This window comes from Macaca nemestrina, chromosome 9 (genome assembly GCF_043159975.1).
Source record: "Macaca nemestrina isolate mMacNem1 chromosome 9, mMacNem.hap1, whole genome shotgun sequence".
In the NCBI taxonomy this organism is placed as follows: Eukaryota; Metazoa; Chordata; class Mammalia; order Primates; family Cercopithecidae; genus Macaca; species Macaca nemestrina.
Window position 1 is genome coordinate 29,467,878 of NC_092133.1, and position 17,773 is coordinate 29,485,650.

The 17,773-nt window shown below is 39.2% G+C and overlaps 1 protein-coding gene across 7 annotated transcripts in view; it reads left to right on the top strand.

Moving 5' to 3' along the window:
- The window catches only part of LOC105478311 (cilia and flagella associated protein 43), a 107,940-nt gene that overhangs the window by 39,157 nt on the left and 51,010 nt on the right, over positions 1–17,773 (top strand). For 6 of the 7 annotated variants that reach the window (XM_011735428.2, XM_011735430.2, XM_011735429.2 and 3 more), the window contains 10 exons: positions 75–191; positions 1,190–1,270; positions 4,148–4,296; positions 5,840–5,943; positions 9,448–9,588; positions 10,359–10,531; positions 11,684–11,833; positions 12,655–12,785; positions 14,974–15,121; positions 17,549–17,641. In XM_011735428.2, the coding sequence (XP_011733730.2) occupies positions 75–191; positions 1,190–1,270; positions 4,148–4,296; positions 5,840–5,943; positions 9,448–9,588; positions 10,359–10,531; positions 11,684–11,833; positions 12,655–12,785; positions 14,974–15,121; positions 17,549–17,641 (1,287 nt within the window). Of the gene's footprint in view, positions 1–74; positions 192–1,189; positions 1,271–4,147; positions 4,297–5,839; positions 5,944–9,447; positions 9,589–10,358; positions 10,532–11,683; positions 11,834–12,654; positions 12,802–14,973; positions 15,122–17,548; positions 17,642–17,773 lie in introns of all 7 variants that reach the window. The other variant, XM_071069167.1, reaches the window with a different exon arrangement.

Genomic DNA, 17,773 nt, shown 5'->3' on the forward strand with positions numbered 1-17,773 from the left:
GCATTTAATAAATATTTGTTGAACTATATACACAACAATTACAATATGTTTCTTTCCTTTTGTATATTTATCAGGGATCTGTTTATATCTACACTTTTGGTGAGGAGCCAACCTTAAATAAAGTCCTAGATGCTTGTGATGGGAAATTTCAGGCAGTTGACTTTATCACACCTGGAACCCAACACTTCATGGTAAAGAATATTTTACTGTGTCACAGTAGGACTAAAGATATGATGATGTTGTGAGATTTAAATCCCTATTTATATGTTATTGGGTAACTTTGAAAGTTCATGGGCAAAGCAATGTGAATAGGAGGCAGAGGCTGTCCTTGAAGGCTGTGGTGGAGATGCTAGACACTTCCATCCTCAAATCTACCCCCCAGTTAGAATGATACCCTCATATTGTGACTTCATAATATCATCTTCTGAAAACAGCCAACACAATTGAGATCTTAGGAGCCATCTTTTGGTTTTCACCACCCAAGCTCTGCAAGCCAGGCTTTAACACATTTTAAAACACGTTCATTGCTAATGAGTCGTCAGCACTCAGTAAACTGTTAGTATTTATTTAGTATCTTTTTTCTGTGTAATGCAGCAGCACCACTTGAGGTTGAAAATGAAATAGTTGCCATGTGCAATACATTAATTCAGTCTAAGGAGTCAATAATAATATGTCAGTATTGGCTCATCAGTTGTAACAAATGTACCACACTAATGCAAGGTGTTAATAGTAGGGTAGTAGGTGTGTGGAGGGGAAGGGGAAGGAGAACTCGCTGTGCTTTCTGCTCAGTTTTTCTGTAATCCTAAAACTGCTCTAAAAAAATAAATTCTAGTAATTTAAAAAAGAACAATGTATAGCTTCCTATTTCTACATTTGTTCATTAGGCAATAGTTTTACTGATTTTTATAAGCAACTTTTATCTTTAATATGTTACATGAAAAATCTTTATTTTACTTTTCTAATACTAATTAGTTATTATGTATTACTTAAATTGCATTAAAGATTATAGTTAATATTTGTTCAGAAATGAAGCATTGGCATTGAAATGATAAAATAAGTATTTATAATCCACATAAATAAAATGAAATTTTATACTAAATCATCAACACACTGGAAAGGGAGGCAGAACATGCTTCCATAGGAAAGTCTTATTTTCCATGTAGAGTTTTTGTTTTTCTTTTTGTTACAGACACTTACACATTCAGGGGAAATTTGTGTTTGGTGGCTGGAGGATTGTTCTTGTGTAAGCAAGATTTATCTGAATACCCCAGTAAGTATACTTGATAAATGGAGTTTTAAAAATCTATTGAATTCTAATCCAATCTACCTTTTCATATTCACACATCAATAGTCTGTAGAAATACTTGTTACAGAAGCCTCACTGCATTTTTGCCTTCTAGGTTTAGAGTAATCCCTGTGTGTAAAGTATATGCCACAGCCCCAAGAGTGGAACCATAGCATTGGTTATAGAAAACAAGATAGAACCGTATTGGTTATAGAAAGCAGTAGGTTTTCTGTGGCGGCAGTTGTTTTTGAAACCCCAGTAGTTTATATCTTACTCATGTCGTAAGTTCACTGTGGATTGGCAGGGGTCCCTCTTGCACAGTCTCTCAGGGAGCCAGGCTGATGGGGGCTCCATCAAAGAATACTTCCTCTGTGCTGTGTGCAGGAGAGGAAAAGAGTCCTGAAAGGTCTTTTGGAGGGAGAGGGGGTGCTCCTGAATCAGCAAGTAAGTGCTTTTTCTCAGAAATGAAATATCCCTTTGGCCATAACTGGTTAAATGGTCCCATTTAATGGGAATCAATTAGAAATGAAAGAAAGTTGCCACTCTAACCAGCTTAAGCCAAAAATTAAAAAGTGAGTGTTATTGGCACAATCAACTATAAAGTACAGAACTTGTCTGGCCTCATGTGTGCCTCAGTCCATCAGTTTAAATGATATACTAAGGACCTTGTCTTTCTGTCTCCACACTATGCCTTTAGTTTCATCTTAGGCCTCACTGAGGTACACCCAGATACCACAGGTGCCAACCTCACATCATACTGTCAGAGAGGGAAGAAAAATTCCTACTGTAGGGGGAGGAAGAACAAAGATGCTTCTTCTTTCCAGAAGGTTCAGTAAATGTCTTCTAATGTCTTAATAACATCTGTGAACTAATCATATGCACAGGGGATGAGAAATGCAATTAAGTGCCTAATTAATGCACCAACTCAGCCCTGGAAATGGGAGTTAGATTCATTCCACTTGTCCCTGAAAATAGGGGAAGGATAGTTTCTCAGTGAATATTCAAGAGATTTTCCAGAAGGAGGACATATGGATGCTGAATTGCAAACCACACTGCCTGCAACACCTACCACAATGTGATACCATTATTTCTGCCATGTTCACAGTGCATTTTGCATAAAATAATATTTCAAAAGGACCAAGAAACAATGGTAATGCTGTCTTTTAAAAAAAAGTAGTATTATTTGCTGCATTACACAGTTCTAGTTGAGAAATGGATCTTGGTATTAGGTAGGGAGTTTCAATCCTTCCCTTTTATAAAACTAAAATCTCAATTATAGAAGACTAAGCATCATATTTTACATAAGATGCAAAAGATAGATAATTCAGTGTGATAAATAAAACTCTCCCACAAAAGTAAAGATAAAATTTCTTACTGAGAAAACTTGAAATATGAAAAGACTCCATAATCTCTGTGACAAAAGGTTATATGTATTCATTTCTATTAGAAATAGTAAACTAGGAGAGATCTTACAAGTGCATTTAATGACATGTCCTTTCACACATTAGAGGCATACAAACATTTAACAACCACCCAGGGGCCCATATAATCAGGATATACCTTGTTCCTCTTGGGCAACGAGGGATACAGGTACCATTACCCTACAGAGAATTGATACAGATACAGTAATGCTGATGCCAGGTCTCTCTGCCTGTGTCTGGGACTGTGTTGCCTTCCTTCAGGCAGTGGTCCTGGGGGATCCCAGTCCAGCACCACAGTGTCAAGATACCTGGACACTAGCAGCGTCTCCTGATGGTACCTGCAAGGGTACATAAGACTCCTCTGGACCTTACTGTACATTTTCAGACTAGCACACCATTGCCCTGGAATGAAGGAGAATTTCAGCTGATTATTTTTATTTTGGGAACACACACACACACACACACACACACACACACACACACACACTTCCCATAAAGGTTTTCAATTTTACAAAAAGCCCACTCAGTTGGGAGACTGTGTGCATTCTAATGAGGCAGGACACCTGGGTGCTTCTTCTGAAGTTTGTCGCCACATATGGGATCCTTGGGTAAGCTGCTGGACTTCCTTGGCCTGCGTTTTCTATTTTGCAAAATGATCTCTTACGTTCTTTTTCAGCCCTAAGTTCCATGATTTTATTCAAAACAATCTACAAAGTATTTATAGAGAAAGAATACTAATTTCTATAGTATTATGAAAGTCAATTTATTCTCTTAGACATCATATTCTATATAAATCACTGTGAGATAAGTGGGAATCTGTCATGCATTTCTTTGGTGACTGAATACATCTTCCAGTGATATAGTTATTTTCTTAAGTCTTCCTTACTCATACCAGCATCTCAGGATCTATAAAAATGTTTTAAAAGCCAGGTGTGGTGGTTTGATCTTGTAATCCCAGCGACTAGGCAGGCTGACACAGGAGGATCACTCCAGTAGTTCAAGACAGAGCAAGACTCCATCGCTAATAAATAAATATTTTAAAATGTTTACAAGATGCTAAGAATTTCTTTTACCTTCTTTTGTTTTATTTTTCACTATTACTGGTCTAAGTGTTTCACAATCACTTAGATAGATTGTGGGCATAATCATTTCATCATCATTTAGAGATAAAAACGAAGCCATGATTTAAATTTCAAGAAATCTCTCTATAATTTTTATTACTCTAATTTTAGGATAAAAGAATAAGATGTACAGATTCCTGTGCCGTCTTATGCAGTTGATCAGCTCAGGAACATTGAGGCTATAATTTGAAAGAACCCACCACACAACACTTGCCACTCTTCTCATCCTGTAGGCTTTTCAAATACATTGTGTAATAGCATGCTTACATGCAGGAGAGCAGGCACAATGGAGATACGCATCTGGGGTTTATTTTAAACAGGCGACGGTTCTGGCTTGCTGTCCATCCTCCCTCTCTGCAGCCGTGGGCACAGAGGGTGGTTCTGTCTACTTCATCAGCGTATATGATAAGGAATCCCCTCAGGTCGTGGACAAAGCCTTTCTCTCGGAATCGTCCGTGCAGCATGTCACGTAAGTCCCTTCTGCTTCCAGGAGCGGCTCTGTGTCACCGTCTGTTGAAAATTCTAGTGAAGCCATCCCTTCTTTTAATTTTAAGTTTTACATGTTTCATTTGTTTTGAATGTTAATATATTCACTCAGGTCAACACTCAAAAGGTACAGAGGGCTGTGAAGTAAAGTACCCCCCATACCCAGGTCTGTCCTTGCAGGCAGCCTGGTACCAACTTCTCATGTCTCCTGAGATGTTTTATCCATGAACAAGCAAAACATAATAAGCACTTCTTTTTATTTGTATCGATGGCCATCAAGTATGTATAGTGTGCCAGGCACTTCTGCTGTATTAACTCCATGAGGTAAACACTCTTATTTTCTCTATTTGACAGGTGAGGAAGATGAGGCACGAAGATTTTAAATAACTTGCTCAATAGTACACAGCTAGTGAATGGCAAATGTTGGGATTTGAACCCAGGTCGTTGGGCTCCAGAGTCACTGCCTTTGCTCTTAAAATGAGAAAACTATGTACAATGCCTCATTTCTTTTTTCACTTAATGGTATATCTTGGAAAATGTTTTATATCCACACATAAAGACCAGCCTTATTATTTTTATAGCCACATAGTATTCCATTATATGAATATACTATCATTTTTTAAAAACAGTATATTAATGAACATTTAGAGTATTTCAAAACTTTCGAAACAATACTTTTAAGATGACAATATAGAGACATTAGATTTGGACTTGTAGTTGCTATCATTATTACTGTTTTTAATTTATTATATTATTAGGTATTAATAAGAACAGACATTTGTATTCTGCTTTACAGCTTGAGATCACTGTAGCTTGTAGAATGTGATCCTCAAAACACCAGTCAGAGAGATGTTATTCTTATCCCTATTAGACAAATTAGGGAATTCAGGGTGAGAGAGGTGAAGAGAAGCATTGTCCAAGATTACACATTACACAGCTAGCACACTTGGGAGCTGGTCCTGCCACTGTGGACTGCCCAGCTCCACCACCCTAGCTCAGTGGGGAAGGAGGGATAACCTCCTTACCCCCTGCCCTTCTGCACCGTCATTTTTTGTGCCTTTCCTTTCTCAGATCATCTTATTCTAATTTGCGTCTTCCCACTTTTTCTAATTTGATAAAGTTGTAGACATGTTTCACTACATTCTTCCTCCCACTGCCAGGTACCAGTCACAGGGTAATGAAATGTCACACCCACCGCTAATTTGAGAATTGCTTATTTGCACTTGAAACATCAAGAAAGCTCTACCAACATGTTTCATTCACTTATGATGAACCAACTGCCCATCTTTACTGAATCTTCTTGACTGTATTTATTAAAGTTGCAATTTGGAAATAGCATTGGCCTAAAGTACAATGATTATATCTACATGTAATCACTCCACTTTTATAAGGTCAGAGAATATTAAAAATCGCAAACCGTAAAAATGACTGGCTTTGAACATATCTCTGTGGCCGTTCAATAAACTTGTTCACCATCTAGCTGGTGAAACAATTGGGATTTGATCATCAGATTTCTTCTTTTCTAGTTATGATCAGCGAGGAATATTTCTGTTAGTTGGAACATCAGAAGGAAGAGTCTTTATTATCTGTGCCAGCTCCTCAAGGTCATTTCGGATTATTGGATTCACAGGTACAACATAGAAGGCTGATTAATTTAAAATATATTAATTTAAAACATTTAAAATTCTTTATTTCAAAGAATTTAAGGTTATGAAAATGGAGTTATATTGAGACAATTATTTATGGCATATTTTCTGAAAGAGTAACTTTTAAATAACTAAAGTTACTTAGGAGAATTCTCACATTATGTTTTGATGTATTTGAAATATTAGAGTTATCTGCTTGGTACATAGTTGATGCTAAACAAATTTTCTTGAATCAATTATTGAATAAATTAATGAAATGGCTAAACATTTCTAATATTAACATACAGAGAAGTTGGGTTGATTTCTCTCAAAAATATTTTTTAATATTTTATCTCTAATAAAGAATTTTCTCTTTGTTTTCTCTCTGGCTTTACATGCCAATTGTATATGTGTTTCCCCCCCACACACAATTTTTTTTAAATTCTCCTTAAAATTTTTTTTTTTTTTTTTTTTTTTTGCTCCTCACACTTTGCCAAGTCTCACCCCTAATTTTTTTAATTTGTTTATCATTGACTTATAAAAATTAGTGAGTGCCTACTAGGTGCAAAATGCCAAACCTAGGCCTTGTAGGGGGATGAAAATATTAAGGAGACAATTTAGTAGAGGAGGAAAATGCAGAATGGTGCGTAGACTCAGATACAGCAGCAATTCATTCTGCCAGGTGTGAGGAGAGGAGTGGAGGTGAAGGTGGGCACTGGTCAGGGGATGTGGAGGATTGGAGGAGAGTTTTCCAAGGGCTTAGAGTAGTGGGTTTAAAGGATTTTCATAGGTGTGGGATAGGACATATTAGTATTCCTGCTCAAAACATAACCCAAACAAAGGTACTTGGAATGGAAAAAAAAAAAAAAGTCTGGTATAACAGGTAAATGGAAGAGTTCACTAGAAGATGACTATGGCAATGAAGTCTGAAAGAGAAAGGACACTGAATATCATTCCAAAGAGTCTGGAATTGTTCTGTGGTTAATGAGCCATCGTCAATGGTTTCAAGATGGAGCTGGCATGATTTGACTTGGTTTTTAGAGACTGACTCTGATACCAGTGTGAAGGATGGAGTAGAAAGGCAAAAGAAAGAAATTAAAAAGATGAGATTGGAAGCTATAATATTAGCCAAGGCAAGAGATGATAATAGTCATAATCATAACAACAGCCAACACTTATTGAGGAATGCCTGACTATGTGGTAGCCAGTATTCTAAGCCCTCTGCATGTCTCCACCCATTGAATTCTTAGACAACTTTCATGAAATTGATACTACTGTTATCCCTTCAGATGAGGCAATTGAGGCACAGCAAGGCTAAGTACTTGTTCAAGGCCACACATCTAGTTAGTGGCAGAGCCAAATTAAGAAAGTCCAGTTTCAGGGCGTGTGCTCTTATCCACAATACACAAACTCATGCTGCAGTTATGGAAAGAGAAAAGAGGGCACAACCATGAGTGATGGAATGGGTAGGACTTGGTATTCGATGCGAAAGGAAGGGATCAGCGATGACCCCAGAATTTCTAGCCTGAGTACTGGAAGTTTGCGATGTAATTAGTTGAAGAACAAAGTTTTAGAGGTTGAGGAATAGGTTGAGCTGATGAGTTCCATAGGTTTGAAGCCAACAAACTCTTCATTTGGGCATATTTAGCATAAGTTTGGAAATCAGGATATGTAGTTCAAAGCTTAATGATAGAATTCTGATCTTGAAATCATGAAAGCTGATGACATAGCTCAAAAGAGTAGAAGTAAACCTAGATGCCTAACGGGGCAAAAGAGGTAACTAAATATGCAAATTAGATGGCACTGAGTGTGGTAGGGCCTGTGGCTGACCTCAGAGTGGATGTATATCCTGCCTAAATATTCCGTTTCATTTATTTTATTTTATTTTCTAGAGTCTTACTCTGTCACCCAGGCTGGAGTTCAGTGGTGCAATCATAGCTCACTATAGCCTTGAACTCCTAGGCTTAGGCAATCCTGCTGCTTCAGCCTCCTGAGTAGCTGGGACTACAGGCTTGTGCCCCAAAGCCTGGCTTGTTTTCTGTTTTGTTTTTGTTTACTTTTTTTTCTTTTTTTCTTTTTTAGTAGAGAAAATGTCTCCCTGTGTTGCTCACGCTGGTCTTGATCTCCTGGAGTCAAGCGATCCTCCCACCTCAGCCTCCCAAGGTGTTGGGATTACAGACATAAGCCACTGTTCCTGGCCCCATTTTTTAATGTATCTGTTTGGCCAGAGGGTGGGATGGAAGAAACTGGGAATAGAACCCTGGTCCACATTTTATATGGAAGCTGTGGACAGAGGAAGATGAGGCAGTGAAGAAAACTGAGGCTGGGCCAGAGTAATAAGAGAACTGGGAGTCATCCTCTCCAGAAACAGCCTAAAGAAGGAAGGTGGATGAAAATACAGGCTGACACTGAAGTATGGGTAGGGTGAGGGCTGGGACAGGCTCTCATATATTTGCCAGTCAGCAGGTGATCCCTGAGAGAGCTACTTCTTTGGAATGAAGAAGGTTAGGGAGGGAATAGAGGTAAGAAAATTAAGTCAGAAAGTGCTAAACCTATTTTAGGAAGTTTGCGGTAGAGAAAAGAGAATCAGATGGTAACTATTGTGGGGCAGCAGAGTTGGAGTAAGGTTCTTATTTGAAGACAGGGGAGTCATGAGGGCTGAATAAAAGGAACCATAAGGGACACAAGAAGCTAAGAGGTGATTGATAATGTACAGTCTAATAGGAGATTGGAGGAATGGGCTCAAAATCACAGGCAGGAAGGGATTACATTTTGTTCCTACAACAATGTCGGGAAATGAAGGGAGAAAATGGAAACAGACAGGGGGAAAATGTGAGTCTCAGGATAAGAAAGTTGAGGTTGAGTTTATGTAGATGTCCTTGGTCTTCCTTGTTAAGGAAGACAGAAGGTCATCGGCTGACCGCCTGGGGAAGGGCCTGAGAAAGTGGGCACCTGCAGCACAGTCCCATGAAGAGTGGAAGAGTGAATCTGGAAAAAATCCAAGATGGGCTCCAGGCCTGGCACACCTTGCAGAGGTTAGATCAGCTGGCTTTCTAGTGGAGCAAGCTCATAAAGTCACATGTTTCCACCACACCCACAGTCCTTGGGCACAGATGCAAAGAAGGCCGATGCCTGAGTTTAACCAATCTTAGGAGCAGGTAACCTGGCTGGAGTGGACTTCTGGGGACCAGCACATGCAGGTGCTGGTTTGGAGGGATAGGGGCTGGAGATGATACACTCTCGGGCCACCCTGACTGGGAAAGAAACCCAGACAGACTGGGCTGGTTTGAATCTGCTGGTCTAGACATCTAATCAGGAGAATCCCTCATCCATTCATCAAAAATGTCCCTGTAACTTATGTTTAAAGGTCACTTTAAATATCCAGCAAATAATTTGATTCTAAAGATTTAGTGAAGGCAAGTCCACAGGTGATATCTTAATTGGAAAGGTAAAAGATTCTTTAAACTTATCAATGACCACTTGTGGTGTTGATTTCTGTTTGCTTTCAGAAGTGGCCAAAGACATTTTACAGATATCCACAGTGTCTCTTTCAGAAACAGACATAGTGGAAGTGATGGTGCTTTCCTCGCTTCCGGAAGCAGGGAGAAGCAGGTTGGAGATGTTCACACTGCCTACGTTACTGCCACAAGGTAAAGAAAACACAAGCAACCAATTCTGCTCCTCAGCCCAGATACATCATTGTTATTGTTTTTTGGGTTTGTTTTATTTTTCTCTTGGCATGTGAAGAGGTAAAATGGCTACCTTTTGTCTGCCTTTACAGAGTAAAACCAACATGCTAAACAGTTTGAAGTGTGGACTTTTCCTTTGGGCTTCCTGACTTATGAGTCTGCTTTATTACCATAGGAAAAGAGAGAGGATGAACGGACACATCAAATTGATTTGTTATTTTTGTGATGTCTCTTGTTTTGTAGCTTTGAATAGACATGGTTAAATTCAGATAGATTACAGTGTAGTTCCCTTCACTGACAAAATTATAAAGTTTTCTGGATAAAAAGGTATGAGAAAATAGATACTCTTTCCTTGTTTTAATGACAAATATATCTGGTTGGCAGTTTTGCAAATATATAATTATAGAGCAGAAGAGAGCTGACAACCTCAAAGTACTTTTATGTTTTTATAAGAGTCTCTGTACCACCATGGGTTTCTTTTAATATGTCTCTAAGTTAATTAATTAAAATTTCATCAAGGCATTACAGAAATATTTTACCCACTATCAGTCATTTAATACTCAAAGTATTTCTAGGGAGACAAGTGTTTTTAAATCATTTTTATCACCTACTAGCTTCCGCAATATTGAGCATTTAAATTTTATTCTGCTTTTCATAATTGTTCATAATTTTAAAAAACCAAAACTAATATATGGTGCAAGTGATTTCTCTTCTTTTTCCAAATCTAATAGTTTCCACAATTTTTGCTGATGAAAGAGGAAGGCTGAAAGATGAAATCATTCATAAGTACCTGTATGAGTTGGAGCACACTCTGTCCTCTGCAGTCTTGGACTTTCAAAGTAAACAAATATATGGCTTCTGTAGTCAAGTGCCATACATCTGTAGCTACCTTCTTCCTAAAGAAGTATGTCAACACTTAAGTGTGCTCTCATTTGTCTTAGCAATCAAGATTGACACATTGTACTGATTAGATGTGATCCTCTTGACCACGTTAACAGAATAGTTCAGTTAACAAATGCCTTCATTATATTAATATAATTCCCTTGAGCTAGGTATATAGTGTTATTTGTTAATCCATCATACAATATATTTGAGCAACCTGATACTTGTGCCACATACATCATCTTTGTCAGATAAACATGCAGATGATACAATATTAGTTTAATGCCTTAAAAAACAACCTAGCATTAGGAAATCTATTCTACATAAGCCAAGGGCTACAAGGTAGATGATTTGATTTGCAGTGGAACTTTGTATCTAAGCCATAACCAAAATTGCAAAAAATAATTAAACTGCGTTTCTGGCATTTTTTCATTACACTATCTTCAGACATCTCATGCATTGTGTCACCTCCTGCTGCACATAATGGCCCAGTACCCTCCTGCTTTCTGCCCGTTGACCTGTCCGTTTCCCTTGATGTCTGTCTACCCACTTTGATAAGGTCTACCTTCCTTCCTCTAAATTCTTCAGTCAAAGCTCTTCTTTGCCAGAGTAGCCGGGATTAGACATAGAAATTCAGAGAAGGAAGAAATGATTAGTGACAAGAGAGATTCAAGAAAAGTTTCATGAAGGAAGCAATATTTGATCTGGACTTTGAAAAATAAGTCAGATTTAAACATGGAGAGGTATTGCATACAATTTTGGTGGGCAGCACTCATATAGGGAGGCAGGGCAGGACTGGTGGGGATGGAGCAGAGAAGGGCATTCTAGACAAAAGGAAGGACATGTGCAGAGGCTTGGAGGTGGGAATGCATGAAACATATGGGGAATATTGACTTAAGCATGAAGATATATGAAATGATTAGTAAAAGTAAAGATTATCAGTGTAGGCTAGGATTTTTAATGGCAAGTAAACAAATAAAGAAGACTTGACTTAGTTGGCAGAAACAAACTTTTATTTGCAAAAATGGGAAACATGATGCAAACGCAGGTGCCCACTTTATCGCATACCAGTTTATTTACAATGACAATGTACAACAGGCATGTACATCTGCAAACCCAAAGGTGCTGCTTACCTGATCTTTTCTATAATGTGGTTATTTTCTTTGATTGGCAGGAACATATGGGTATCTACATTCTTAAACCATACAAAAAAGTACAAAGCAGACAGTATGGACCTGGAATGCTCTATCTGTCTTCACATGGATTGTGGCTCATAACAATCGCTAAATGTGGAATTCTGTGTATCCGAGACGTTTATACTTTGGTAAGCTGTTTTCTTAAAAAAATATTATGGGTGTATATATTAATCTCATATAGAGAAACATTTTATATGTATATAAAAATTTGCTTATATATGCATAAAAGCTCTGAAAAGATATTGAAGGTACTAATTACCTTGCTTGCCATTGGAAGTATTAGGTCGTGGGAACAAGAAGATTTCACAGAATACTCCTTCATAATTTTTGAATTTTGAACCATTTGAACATACTGCCTATTTAAAAAACTAAATGAGAAAAGGCATCATGGTTGAGAACCAGTATGACTCAGAAATCTCAGTTTTTAAATTGTTGCCCTATATACCAAATTGGTGAGGCATTTTGTTTGAGTTCTAATCAAACTGGCTTAGTTAGCATCCTCAGAGCATGTTATCTTCCATTCTTCACAGTGCTTGTCACCCTCGCTCATTACACTCAGCTACTTCACACATAAATAGAACCTGCCTGACTCTTGAAGCCATCGGAACTCACCATCTCTGCTTGCTGAAGGCCCCTTCCCTAGCTTTATAGACTTCTGCAATTCATTAACTTCTCTGTGTCTGATTTCCTATTATAAATTGGTGATAATAATCCAGTCCTTCCATACTACACAAAGGTAGTGGAAGAACAAATTAGTATTGGTGAATGTGGTTTGGACTGGGGATTTTAAATGCTATGTATTGCCAATTGGCTACTTCCATACCAATTAAAATGCTGTTAGCAAATAGAAAATGATTTCTCCACAAAAAAGGGGCATATAACCCCATTAGAAAAGCCATGTGGTAGAATTGCGTTTGTAATTTTTCTGCTTTATTTCTTAACTATTTAGGAAACGTTTGCTCGGTGTCGGAGTCATTCTCACCAGGGTCATGGGATTCAGTCAATGAGAATTTCAATGGATGGACAAAACATTCTGGTGAATGGGAGAGATGATGGCACCCTTGTCTACCTAAAGTGGAAGTATGTACAGTATTCAGTAAGTAACCCCATGTAGTATAGTGTTTTAAAATAGAGATTTTATTTTTATTTAAGTACAGCAAGGCCAACATGCTGGGAGACAACTGCCAGTGCAAAGAAAGTTTGTTATACTCACAGATCCCAAGAGAAGAGTACACTGCATGCTCGGGGACCACATGGGGCAGACCTGGGGTGGGTCAGGAGGCTGAGAGAGGGAGGAAAACGTGGATGAGATCTTCTCGTATGGTTTTCACAGGGAGGATTGGGCAGGTTTAGGATTGGCCAGTTTGAATAGTATCAGTGGGTTCTGAGGCATAGGGGCTGGCTGTAGTCGTCTCATACTTGGCCCTGGGGTGATTAGGGTGGGGAAATGGTGGCCCTGATTGTGAAAGCCCACTAGAGGAAGTGGTTGGGGATATGGTGTCTGGATTGATCGGTTTGCATTTGAAAAGCGTGCTCCAGAGCAAATTGTTTACTATCTTTAGAGACTGGCTAGCCTCCAGAAGTCAGCAAGGCCCCAGATACCAGAGCACCGAAATACAAAAAATAAAAATAAAAATAAAAAGACAGGGTTAATATATATCTGAGAGTGATCAGTCCTATCTCTCATAACATAAGAAATGTGGACAATTCTGACCCTCAGATAACTTTAAAAACTCCTGTTTATCCCCTACACGTGTATATGTATACATATACTTTCCTAATTAGATTTTGCTTAGATTATATCAAAGACAGTTTCGGTACCCAAACAAGGAGGGGATCAGTTTTAGGGAGGAACTATTACCATCCTTGCTTCCAAGTTAAACTATAAACTAAATTCCTCCCATGGTTAGGAGGAATGAACAAGAACATCCAGCCTGTGAGACTAGAAACAAGATGGAGTCAGCCATGCTAGACTTCTTTCACTGCCGTGATCTTTGCAAAGGTGGTTTCAATCATGCACTTCATTTTGGAAAAAATAATATTTCATGATACCTCCTGTGATGAAAGCAGTAATGAAATATGGGCCTTCTCTGCAACATTGTGAAAATGTTAAATGTTGTGGAGATTTTGTATCATAACAATTTTGCTAGCCATTTATCACAAAGACTCATTTGAGGATTGCATCATCATGCCCATTTTATACATGGGATTCTGAATAGAATATTAACTTTTATCTCACTATATAAGTCCTAACATATTCTTTATAACCAGCAAACAAATACTATCTCAGGCAACAACAAACAAGTGCTGGAGCCTTATTTATGCAGCTCAAAAAGAAGGACATTTTGATCCATTGGTAATCACCCAAACTTCTGACTCAAAACAAAGCTGGGTTTGAAACCATGGTCTAGGACTAATGACTTGGTGACGCTGGCATATGACAACCGCTCTAAATCATCTATATCAATGTTACCCAAGGTAGGGGATCTGTAGCATCTGTGAGCTTGTTAGAAATGCATATTCTTGGATCCCATCTGGACTTTCTGAGTCAGAATGTCTGCAGGTGGGGCCCAGGAATCTGTTTTTAAACCCTCCCAGTTATGCTGATGCGTCCAAAGTTTGCAGTGCCCTGGTGAATTAAGTGGAGGTAATAATACCACTCTCAATGCAGCGTGGGGTGATGAGGGCCACATGTGATTATGTATGTGAAGCCGCACACTGCCTGGTGTATTCTGAGAGCTCAGCCAGTGCACTGGCTCTTCTGTGCAATGGCCAGGGCAGGTACAGAGGGCATGTTAAGTAAGGGTATGAGGATAGTGTGAGGAGAGGGCAACCTAGAAAGGTCAAGAAGCTTGTCATAGCCTGGAGCCCTGAAAGGTTCTCCTTTAAGAAGCAGAGTCCTTTAGCCATGCATGGTGGTGTACCCCTGTGGTCCCAGCTACTCTGGAGGCTGAGGTGGGAGGATCATTTGAGCCCAGGAGTTCGTGGTTGCAGTAAGCTGTGATTACATCACCGTACTCCAGCCTAGGTGACAGAACAAGACCCTTTCTCTTTAAAAAAATAAAAATTTTTAAAAAAGAAATTCTAAAAAAGAAGTAGGCACTGAAGAAGAAGTTTCCACAAGGCACTGTGAAGAATTGTCCACATATTTCCTTGGTTACTTATCTATAAACTGAAATGGTTAGTTACCTGAAAATAATACAGCTAAATGTGATTTTTTTAAATTATGATTTTTGTAGCCTCTGTGTTTTCTTTTTTATTAATATAGGCGGTTTGGAGGACTCCTAGCCAGTGAAATTCTGGACTATTACCAAAAACTATTAATTTCCCTGAGCAGCACCATGGGCGAGGAGAATGATTATTTAAGCACAACACCAAAAGTTTGCATAGATTTGGGATCCGATTCTGAACACACAGTTGAGTTCCTATATGACTAGCTTGCTTGCTTACATTTCTTTGTTTGTAAATCAGAGGTTTTCAGCTTGTGGTTTCTTTAAGCAGATATTTAGTAATATTTCTCTTTTTCCAGGTATCCCATGATTTTAAAAAAGAGAATAAGCTATGTCTGAGAGAAAATATTTAGCCTTTCTCAAAGCAATTGCACATGGTACATTTCAGATCTCATTTAAACCATAGTACAAAATCCAGGCTTGCTTGGAAAAAAAATCTTCTACCCACACTCGTGCTTGGTCAAAATGGTCTCTCTATACTTTCGTATTACAGATGTTGTTTAGGAAGTGTCTAGCTAAAGAACAGCATTCACTCATTCAATTAACAAATATTTATAGAGTGCCTACAGAGTGCTAGGCTGTGGAGGATATAGCTGTGAACAAGATAGAAAAATTTCTGCTTCCGTGGAGTTTACATACTAATTGGGCGTTGGGGATGGGCAGGGAGAGACAGATAAACAAGCAAATGCAGAGGAAACAATGAGATAGTAACAAGTTCTACTCAGTGAATAAAAATAGGTTGATGTGATAGTATTGGACTGGATAGCCTCTCCAAGAAGACATTTAAGCTGAGATCTGAATTAAAAGAGAACACCACCATGCAAAGACAATGGGAGGGTAGCAAGAGTATTCAGGGCAAAGGGGGAAAGAAAGAGCTTGGCGTGTGGTATGTTAGGACCTAAAAAAGACCTGTGCTGTTGAAGTGAGCAAGGGAGAAAGTGGTGGGAGGTGAGGTCTTCAAAGCAGGAGGAGACCAGGTAATGAAGGGCTTTGTAAACTAGGTAAAGAGCTTGAATTTTATTTTACATGTAATGAGAACTGAGTCAGGTGTTCTGAACAGAGGATTAACAAGGTATAATTGACATTATTGAAATGATTATTTGATGCTGTGAGGAGAATGTTTCCTGTAGGGGATGAGAAGGATAAGAAGCAGGGACATTGTTCAGGAGGCTAAGGCAGAGATTCAGGTAGCAATGATGGAGGTGGAGGAGTCTTGTGCCTAGGAGAGAAGTGGTGGATTCCAGGTGGGTTTCAGAGGTAGGGCTGATAGAACTCACTGATGAATTGGACATAGAGAGAGAGGAAAAGAAAGGGCCCAAGAACTCCTAGATTGTTTTACTTGAACATTTATGTAGAAGATGGTGTCATTCATGGAGATAGGGTAGACTGTGGGGGAAGGGGGCAGCTATGAAGGGAATTCAAAATCAGTTTTACCCATGCTAAGCTCAAGAAGCCTGTTAGACACCCAAGTGGAGATGCCAGTTCAGCTGTTGGATAGATGAACCTTGGGTTCTGGGGAGAGGTCGGGACTGGATATGTTGATTTGAGTCAAGGACATGCTGATGGGATTTAAAGCCATGACACTAGGCAAGGACATCATGGAAGCATGAATGGCAAGAAGCAGAAGAGGACCAGGACAGAGCAACTTCTGGTGAGCCAGGAGAAGAGTTCAGGGATGCAGAGGACCCTGAGGAGGGTTAGCCAGTGAGGTTACGGGAGAGCCAGGAGAGCGTGGCTTCCCAAACTCTTTCAAGACATTTTGCTGCAAAGGGGAGCACAGAAATAGGGTGGTGGGCTGGCGGGGGCAGTGGTTGGCACACACCTGTAATCCCAGCACTTTGGGAGGCTGAGGTGGGCGTATCACGAGGTCAGGAGATCAAGACCATCCTGGCTAACATGGTGAAACCCTGTCTCTACTAAAAATACAAAAGGTTAGCCAATTGCAGTGGCACATGCCTGTAGTCCCAGCTACTCAGGAGGCTGAGGCAGGAGAATGGTGTGAACCCAGGAGGCAGAGCTTGCAGTGAGCCAAGATCATACCACTGCACTCCAGCCTGGGCGACAGAGTGAGACTCCGTCTCAAAAAAAAAAAAAAAAAAAAATAGAAATAGGGTGGTGGCTGAAGAAGAATGTTATGGTCAAGTGAGAGTAATTTTCCTAAGACAGGAGATAGTAGAGCATGTTTGGATACTGTTGGTGAAGATCCTGTAAAAGGGAGACATTGATGATACAGAAGGAGATGGCATTGAAAAAAAGATTTTAAGCACTAAGACTTCAAAAAGAAGAAAAAAGATCCTAAGCACAGATGGTGGCATAGGCCTTGATGGGCAGAAACATGTGGGTCACAGTAACAAAGAAGGCAAAGAGTAGTGGCAGTGTGACTGGTCTGATCACCTCTGCTTCCTCGGTGGAAGCTGTGGCTAATATAACGGCAGACTGATAGGACTTACATGAATAAAATGTTACATCTTGGGGACAAAATGTTTGAGATTATTTTCAAAAATGCAACAAATGCAAAGGAATTCAAAGCAGTTACATATGGTAGGGTGGGAGGGGAAAAACTTGATGAATTTTAACTTTAAGACATGTCTGTCTTTTTCTAACGTGTATCAGAAACAGAAGGCAAGCATTGACTCATCTCAGGATGAATTAGTTCCAACTGATGTTAAGAAGGAAATTCCTTGGATACAACAAAAAAGCCAAGAGGTATTTGTGAAACATGGGGTAGGTTTGAAATAGTGCTCTGTAGATGCACCAAATAGATCAGTTTCCTATGGAAACGTACTGGAAAGTTAGAAGATGGAATGAGACACCACTCGGCAGAGCACTACAACATAC